The 10,273-nt window shown below is 36.1% G+C and overlaps 1 protein-coding gene across 1 annotated transcript; it reads left to right on the top strand.

Moving 5' to 3' along the window:
• Positions 1-5,632: 5,632 nt before the first annotated feature.
• On the top strand, positions 5,633-10,017 carry LOC125681874 (uncharacterized). Its single transcript, XM_056156396.1, has 5 exons — positions 5,633-5,694; positions 6,363-6,631; positions 6,826-6,903; positions 8,405-8,632; positions 9,633-10,017. The coding sequence occupies exons 2-5, from the start codon at positions 6,373-6,375 to the stop codon at positions 9,875-9,877; spliced, it is 810 nt and encodes a 269-aa protein (XP_056012371.1). The 5' UTR covers positions 5,633-5,694; positions 6,363-6,372; the 3' UTR covers positions 9,878-10,017.
• The last annotated feature ends 256 nt before the right edge of the window (positions 10,018-10,273 follow it).

Here is a 10,273-nt window from a genome sequence, read left to right as displayed (position 1 = left end):
AATAGTCATTGGCAATATTGGTAACCTTATACTTATCAAATAGCTGATCTATACTAATAGTCATTGGCAATATTGGTAACCTTATACTCATCAAATAACTGATCTATACTAATAGTCATTAGCAATATTGGTAACCTTATACTTATCAAATAGCTGATCTATACTAATAGTCATTAGCAATATTGGTAACCTTATACTTATCAAATAGCTGATCTATACTAATAGTCATTCGCAATATTGGTAACCTTATACTTATCAAATAGCTGATCTATACTAATAGTCATTGGCAATATTGGTAACCTTATACTTATCAAATAGCTGATCTATACTAATAGTCATTGGCAATATTGGTAACCTTATACTTATCAAATAGCTGATCTATACTAATAGTCATTGGCAATATTGGTAACCTTATACTTATCAAATAGCTGATCTATACTAATAGTCATTAGCAATACTGGTAACCTTATACTTATCAAATAGCTGATCTATACTAATAGTCATTAGCAATATTGGTAACCTTATACTTATCAAATAGCTGATCTATACTAATAGTCATTAGCAATATTGGTAACCTTATACTTATCAAATAGCTGATCTATACTAATAGTCATTAGCAATATTGGTAACCTTATACTTATCAAATAGCTGATCCATACTAATAGTCATTAGCAATATTGGTAACCTTATACTTATCAAATAGCTGATCTATACTAATAGTCATTAGCAATATTGGTAACCTTATACTTATCAAATAGCTGATCTATACTAATAGTCATTAGCAATATTGGTAACCTTATACTTATCAAATAGCTGATCTATACTAATAGTCATTAGCAATATTGGTAACCTTAATAAACTGTATTGTTAACTTAGACACAGTCGGGGAAATTAGCCTCTAATATTTCATTGAAAATATGCATATCACTCTAGAACACCATTTTGTCCAGTTTATTTGTTTCAGAGAGCTGTTGTGATGCCACCTAGTGTAGCACATGGGTACACAACAGGTTATATTCTAGTCAGCCGATTCTCACTAAACCATAACCCTACATTAGTCAAACCTGCAGTGACATTTGCAGCTATGGATGTTCCTTATCATTCACGATTTGAATGTAACTGACCTATATAAGTGACCATCTAGGTTAACGTCTCAGCAGCACGTGTTACCAAAACCCCTTGGAAAATGCCTTGTTGGTTGTATATTTCTATTCACTTTCCACCAATCTCATTGAAAACGCCCATTCTGAAGATTTCTTGCATTAATCTGTACGGCATGTACTTCTCTTATTCACAAGTTGGCTTATGATTGCTCTTATTCATTTATTCATTGCCGTCATGATATACACTGTGGAAACGGGTGATAATACCTTTGTCAATAAACATGAAATTCATTTCAAAATGACTTACTTAGATTGGGAAATACATTATAATTGTAATTATAATTATACACACAACAGCAAGTACTTAATTTCTAATACATTTCAGATGGTGATACTCACCTTTTTTGTTTGTGAATATCCATAAAAAATAAATAAAATAAAAACCACCACAACAAAATAATGTTGATACTATCTATGTTAACTTCATCATGGCTACATGTAGTTGCTCCTTCGCTAAAAATGGAACACGGAAATATTCATGATCAATCGCTCAAAAATTCTTTGTTAAACACCACTCTGATTTTACCCACAAGCACTATAAAGTTGATATCATAAACGTGCTGGGATTCCTCACTGACAATATCAACATAGTCTTCTTTCAATATTCTGTTTGAATATTCCTGTGCACGTTCTTATGCAACATTGAAAAGAGAAAATCTCTCTTTTTAAAAGATTTTTTTAAACAGCATATTTTTTCTATCCACATACGAGCGTTCTAAGAACAATAACTCTTATAATTCCATTCATTTTCAGAAGACATCGCGCTAATGTATGTGGACTTTATATCAAAATTCTTAGGCTTGTAGAGTTCCTGGAAGCCTCAGCCTGGAAGATGTGGGTCCTTGGAATCTTATATTGACGCAGTGCAGTGTGATATCGAAGATATCCTGTATCAACGACCATATATTTTAGACAACCTCAACAAGGAGGAAAGAGCTGCCCTTCAATCTCTCAAATGCCGTGACGACATTGTCATAAAGAAAACAGACAATGGGTCTACGGTAGTTGTTCTAGACAAGGAATCGTACATAGCTGAAGCCAACAGACAGCTATCTGACGAGCGGTTTTATAAGAAGCTGAATTCAGATCCTGCAGAGGAATTTTCAGTCCTCATAACCGAAACTCTCGATAAAATGTACAAAGAGGAAGAACTAGAAGACTAAGTTTACGAAGCACTTTGTCCGGCTGACTGCAGACCAGGGCAATTCTATCGTCTTCCAAAAATCCACAAAGAAGGCATGCCTGGCCGACCCATTGTAAGTGCCATCAGACTTCCCACGGAGAGAATTTCTGAATTCCTTGATTTACATCTCCGTCCCCATATAGAATATTTACCGTCATGTCTCATATCTCAAAGACACCACCAATTACATTAACAAGACTCCTTCTTCTGACCTTCCTGACAACATATTATTGGTGACAATGGACCTCACATCCTTGTACACCAACATCCCACACGAGGAAGGTATTGAAGTTTGTAGGGAAGTCTGGGATATGAGGTCTATTCAGAGACCCTCTACTGAATCGTTGGTCAAACTCTTGGAACATGTTCTCAAGTTCAATAACTTCATGTTCAACGGCGAACATTACCTACATATTAGTGGCACAGCCATGGGCACCAACATGGCTCCAAGTTATGCCAACAATTTTTATGGGGAGACTTGAACGCAACCTACTAATGCGGGCACCAATAAAGCCTCTGAGTTGGTTGCGATTCATTGACGACATTGAGATGAAATTGGTAGAAAGTTGAGGGGACCTCTACAACTTCATTGAACTAGCCAAAGCATTTCATGCTTCCATTAAGTTCACTGTCGATATTTCTGCATCCAGTAACGTCTTTCTAGACACTACATCTAAGATTGTTGCCGGAAATGTCGGACTCCCATCTATATCTCATGCCGTCAAGCTGCCATCCACCCCATACGTTCAAATGGGTACCAAAAGGTTTAGCCACCAGCGTCCGTCGTATCTGCTCCACACAGAGCACCCATCTGCAAAACCATCTCTGCAAGAGAGGTCACGAAGCCCCAAAAGTGCAAGCAGCTATTGATGAGATGTAGAAACACGACAGACAATCCCTACTACAATATAAAGGCAAATTGGTTGGTGACAGAGTCCCAATGGTTAATACGTATTACTCTGTATTGAAAGACCTAAACAAAACTCTGAAGAAGCATATTCACATTCTTCACATTAACCCAAGAATGGCCGAGGTCTTCAAAGAACCTCCTATGACTGCCTTCAGACATCCGAGAAATTTGAAAGACACGGTTGTGCGAACCAAATTGGAGAATCCTTTGTCCAATAGGGGCCTTAAAACATGTTCTGATAGCAGATGACTGTTGTGCAAACACAGCGCGAGCACAGACAGTTTTGAGAGCCCTGTCACCGGCCGATGCTACCGATGGGAACACATCCTGTCGCACCGACAACTGCGTTTATCTCATAAGCTGTAAAGTCTGTGACCAACAATATGTGAAACTGGGGACCTACGTAGAAGGATCAATAACCATCGGTCTACCATTAAAACCAAAAGAGTCAAAGAACCCGTTGCCGAACATTTCAATCTCGCAGGACACAAATGGGAAAACATGACTTCACCAGAATGAATGTGGCCTAGCTTCTCCTAGTTGTTCTGTTGGTTTTACACTTCTTTGCAGTCTATTTGTCACGGCATCGTCATTAACAGTCAGAAACATTTTTAAATTTATTTATTAATTTTTATTTATAATATCCTTACTTAGTCCCCCAATTTTGAGTGCAAAAAGGTCGTGTTTAGAACACTGTAGCTCAATAACAAGCATTGCGACCTCATTTTTTCTTTTCAGTTTCCTAATTCTCATTCAACGTAGAAATTAAGAATACACTTCCCCAAAAAAATGCCATTGCTCCAAATCTCAGATGCGAACCTCTTTAAGGGCTAAATTATGAATACACGTCGTTCCTTCTCGTCAAACGCAATAATCTAAAATATAATGCATTATATAAATGCAGGTGTGGATCCAGGAAATTCTTAAGGGAGGGTCTACCATTAATTTTGGTTTTCAAAGGGGGGACCATCCTCAAAATGCGTGATTTTTACGCTTTTCTAGTATAATTTTCTGACGAAGGGGGGATCCGACCCCCGGAACTCCCTCTGAATTCGCCATTGGAATGATAAACAGAATTTAAACTGTTATATTGTAAACAGTGGAATGATTTTTGGACATTGCCAGGTAGTGTACAACCTAATTTCGGTAGAATGTTTTAAGTTATAAGATGCGAACTTCCCAGAACAGTCTCGGACCAATCGATATCTAACATATTGGACAGTTTTCGACTTATTACTTACTTTCAAGATCTCTGTCATCACAAACAAGTTCAACCAAAATAAAAACTGTTTTATGTTTTTATCCATGGGTTTGTACATGTAAAACTTATACGGTACCAATTTTGATGCACCAGATGCGCATTTCGACAAATAATGTCTCTTCAGTGATGCTCAACCGAAATGTTTGAAATCCGAAATAACTATGAAGTTTTAGAGCAAAATATAGCCAAACGTATCAGTAACTGTTAATAATCATTACCAAAAGCTAGTGGTAACTGTGACATCTATAATTACGGGAAAATAAGAACATCAAAAATATCAGATGAATATCGTGTTTAAAATTTTATCGATGTGTCAGATAGTTGGTCTCGGAAAGGGGGGGGGTGTCCTTCGATGAATGAGATGTATATAAGTAAAATAATTATAAATCTTCATAAAATGATAAATATGGGCCTAGTCAAAACTATTATAAGTATAACTAACACTGAACACCTACACAGTTTTATGCTGGTCATATTGTAAACCATTCGTAACTTCTCGGCTTGCCGGAGAGGCCCGAGAATGTGATTGGTTGTAGACCTAATCTGGAAATTTCCATAAGGCTGATTGAAGACAAAATCATGGATCGATGAAACGAAAAGGCATATCTTATTTATTCAACAATTATCAAAACTTATTTCTTCTGTAAGATCAAATTCAAGCATCGATAAACAACGGATTTAGTTCATATCGTATTATCTTAAGTTGTCATTTTAGAAAAAAAAAAAAAAAAGGGAAAGCTAAGCCAGCTTTATCCGCCACACTACCCTCATTTTTGCTATTTCAAGATAGTTTATCAAAAACGAAAGTAGGTTTTTAATCAATTTTACGATATTTACTAATCAAGTAAGATTCTATCATAGCTTACGGACTTCATCTCACATATGAAGCAATATTAAATGTGCCAGTACATTTTGTGCAAACGTTTCGGAGTTTATTGGCAAAATTTGTTAATTTATAAGTATAGATACAATGTATATATAATCGCAGCCCATAATCACTGGTTTTCAATTTCACCAAAATATATTATATTTCACCTTAATGACAATATCAACACGCGAGAGCCTGTATATATTATATATATATATATATATATATATATATATATATATACCGCCAGAAGCTGGCCGTCGCGTATAGTTCCTAGCACTCGTCTTTAATGTTTACAGACGTCATCAGGTTTGTTAATTAATGATCATGCATGAATTAGAATGTTACTGTATATGTACAAGTTTTTACAGCACGTACTCTAACCGCACTGTACAATTTACCTTGTAATATTTTGAACAAGTTTTAAGTTCAGAGATTCTTGTCCTTTGGAGGGAAGAATAATTCGGCCCTATTGGAAACAAAACCAGGATAAGATAGCTAGTTGTTGTATATGTATTTTACATGTTCGTGCAACACATGTGTATTATGTGTGTCATATGCTCTCGGGACTACGCACCGCAAATTTTCATTTGCAAGTATTGATTCTTAAAATTAGGTTAACAATATTTTTCTATTCAAACATTGTTTTGTATTGCACTTGCCAGTAAGTGTGCTTTTAAAATTAAGTGTAATGTTTAATGAAAAGAGTTTAAAATTTCTAAACCGACGTACTTTTAAAAAAACAACAAACATCTGAAACAATTATTGACGTTTTCTCAGCTAATACGACGATTTATCTGCCCTCATATTGACATAACAAGTCCAATAATTGTGTGACACTCACCTTAAAATTGTTTATTAGTACATGTATATAATTGAATAATCTAAACATCAAAGAAAACAGCTATTAGAGCTTCATAATACCTAGCTAACCATCTTTGTTCACAGTGCAGAATTGATCGATTTTTTTCTTACAGGCATTAGGAAATGCTTTTCACAATTCTCCTCTTCATCCTTGTTCAACAAACAGGAGGCAGTAAGGATGCTGGAGAATGTAAAGAAATATTGCAAGGATTTTTGAGCGGACAATTGTCGTCTGCTCTCCAGATGTTTCACGTAAAAGCATTACGGCGGGAATTTAAAAGTTTCAAAAAATCATTGCAAAACACATTGAAGGAAATAGAAACAAAAAATAAACTGTATACCGACAAATCAATAGGAATCTTGAAAGAGCAGGTCATTACAAGTAAGCTGAACACGATTAGTTGTTTTATTTTTATTTATGCGTTTAAAATGTTTTTAAAAGTATGTACATGTAATTAAATAGTGGATATAACTAAATAGCCAGTGAGTTTGTAAGGATTTATAAAATTTACAATCATAGGCAGCTCACCTGCTGTACAATCCATGAAATACATTATTGTTTAAATCAAATTTCAGATAGCGGGAATGGGAGTTCTGTATACATTCGTTGGGGAAAAAAGACATGTGCGCAAAACGCAGAACTTGTATATTCAGGTAAGTGAAATTGACACGCATATTGGAAAGATTGGGCCGTGAATTTCACTTTTAAAAGGGCATGGACACGATGCTGTAAAGAAAAATTACTTTGATATTTGATTAATAATATAAAAGTATTTCGTACGCGTAAAACATAGCAAGAAACCCAAATTTCAAAAATTGACACAAAGACGTATTTGATACATCTAAACTTTTTATTTTCAAAACAAGGCACGAGCCCTGTTTATGTTTTAGTTACAAGTCACGGGACAGAGCGCCAAAGTTGACAGCTTCAGTGGAAAAAACCTTTTACAACGAACATATATATTCAGTTCTTTTGTGTCTGCATACACCCTGAATAGATTTATCAATAACCTATAAATAAGTAAATAATTGTTCATTCGGTATATACATACAAACATACATAAATACCAAGGATAACCCATGAAAGCTCGAAAGCTTATTTCCAATGGGGTCCTTTGATGCACGGATGTTTGCGCTATGGGATTATTTGGGTCAGAGTACCCGGAAGAAACCCAAGCGGGCGTCCGCCATACCCTCTTACATACAACCACTGCCGATCACTGACGAACTCGGGTCGCAGCAATGAGAAGCGAGAGCGCTACCTCTGCGCTACCCGGACACTATGTTGAATAGTTTTGACATACTTTGTAAATCTTGTTGTTACATCTGCACATGTTTTCTTACCTGATGACAAAAGTTTGTTTACATTTCTATACAGTGCACGCGCATTTGTCTTACTCTAGATGTTGATAAACACTGCATGTACAAGGGTACCTGTAAAATGCGAAACGAAATCTCCGAGACGAAACGAAATCTGCCGAAACGAAACAGACTGTAGAATCGAACTGTGCACATGTAATCATGATAATAAAAAATGGTATCTCAGGTCCCTGTGAAAGTTACCACCTATAAATGAAATTCTCTTTCCTGTTGATGTGGTCTTTCGGGTTGACTGATATATGTTTTAAGCGGTCCATCAGTTAGCATCAAACATTGTTTGAAGAATCTGGTGTTTGTGAAAGTTGAAAGGAAGACGTTTAACCTCTTATTGTATCTCTAACCACTGAGGTGCGAGTACTTTCGTATAGCTCCGCCTACAGTGTATTTTGAAATTGGTTATCAATAGAAAGGAATATTATTGAATGAGTAGTCCCAGGAGAACCACTGATTTTGCAGGGAGTACTTTGTCATCAGTTGGGGAAATAGTGCATTTGCAGGGAAATAAACAGTAAAATAATGTGTATTGTGGCTTTGTGAGTACGGGTTTGTTATTTCGGAATTGCGATATCACGCTATTTTAAGTAGTTGCCCTGTAAAATTCTTCAGATTTTATAAGTTTTTCAGAGATAAATCGATATTCATATGTATATTATCGCTATATTACATGCATTTTTACTGCTACAATTCTATTTCATGTTTTTGGTGTAGGCTAAAGAAAACAACAAGTGAGGCAACTAAAAGACTTATCAAACATAAGTTATCAGCTTTGTTTTAGGTTACATGGGCGGATCCTACTACACCCACACAGGGGCCGCCGTGGAACCCCTGTGTCTACCGACAGATCCACAGTGGGGTTATTACAAAGAAGGATTTGATGGATACAAACAGTATATTTATGGGACTGAATTTAGAACCTATGATTTCAAGAAGTCTCTCAACCTCCATGATGTACCGTGCTCTGTTTGTCGAATTTACGGGAGAACATCTGTTTTTATGTTGCCAGGTTTGTTGTTTACAATTAGATTGAATAAAACTGCATGCGGAATTATTCTATAATTCACACTTCACTACACAAAAAATAAAAAAGCATATTGCATATATCGCAGGAGGTTTATAAGAATGAGATTCCGCCATTCCTTTTTGTTTGGTAAGCACTTACAGGTTTTAGCTATTTATTCTTCCTTTGTAAATACAGGTGGGTGTTTTTTTTCAAGAAGTGTAAGTGCTACCCAAGTAAAACAGAATGACAGACTCTTATAAATCTACCGTGAATAAATTCAATTTTGATTGGTTTGAAAAGTTACCATGTAACATTTGACTTAATCGGGTAAAGCGTGCACTTGAAAATGACAACTCATACCCCAGAATTTCACTCGAACACGTCACACAATAATTCAATTTAAGGAGGAATACTACACGGCCTACACCAGAGAAATTTGACGTAGATGAAAAGTGGAGAATGTGTACAACAATTTGAAATTGAAAGCCCTCAAATTTACTTTCGTCAAAATGCAGTTTTTTTTTAAAAAGTAATATGATTTATTAGAAATAAAAACCTCTTGGACTTGAACCCGTGATCTACAGTTCATCAGCCGACACGCTAACCCTATGACCTATTCAGCCAGGCGATGAATGTTAAAAGGAATAAACAAATATTGCTGATATTTATATTTTCATTTATGTGTTAAAAGGAAGTCAGCCCTATGACAATGTAGCACACCTCCCTAAATTTTTCGTTGGCCACATATGTAACACCGTGCACTACAGAATTACACACCTTGATACGTAACTTCTGCCAATTTACATAGCGATACATACTTGTCGTTGGGACTTTACAATTCTCCCTATGTCCTATCGTAACTCGAGACATTCCAAGAACACGTATCTTGTAATCTTATTACCACCTCCATCCCCCACCCCCACGAAGAATTAATCTATTTTCCATTTGTTTCCCTCTGAGCATAATAAATGTAAAACTTAATGTTCTATTCTCATCGTTATAGCGAGGAAAACTTGCCACAAAGGCTGGAATTTGGAATACAGTGGATACTTGATGTCTGGTTATCACGCTGCGAAGTCCGCTTCCAAATTCACCTGTGTGGACGAGGACCCGGACTTCGTGACGGGGGGTAAAGCGGAGGGATATGGTTACATGTTGTACAACGTGGAGGCGAGTTGTGGCTCCCTGAAATGCCCTCCTTATGTGGGAGGAAGAGAACTCACGTGCGCTGTTTGTTCTGCGCTGTAATTATCCGGCCACAGATACAATGCAGTTCCTGGGTTATTATATGAAGACTACCAACACGGTATCCTCATGGGATTATATTAATCATGTTATTTTTTGCTTTACCGTTTGATGTTTCAATTAAAGTAGTCATGCAATTTGAATATTGTTGAAGTAATTTTTGCTTGTATTAAACATCATGACATCGGGTTTCCTTTCAACTGCAATTGCCAGCAAAAGATCTGGCCACCAGAAACAAAATTGTATCGTACACCAGATACTATATAAATAGTGTTGTAATATGCTCGTGGTGATCTGTCAAAAAGGTTTAATCTAATTTGATAAACCAGTTTTTAGACAAATATTGATGCTAGGAAATTAGTAGAAACTACAAGAAAACAGAATTTTATAATAATTATA

This window comes from Ostrea edulis, chromosome 2, assembly GCF_947568905.1.
Source record: "Ostrea edulis chromosome 2, xbOstEdul1.1, whole genome shotgun sequence".
NCBI lineage: Eukaryota > Metazoa > Mollusca > Bivalvia > Ostreida > Ostreidae > Ostrea > Ostrea edulis.
This window is presented reverse-complemented; position numbering and strand designations above follow the sequence as displayed.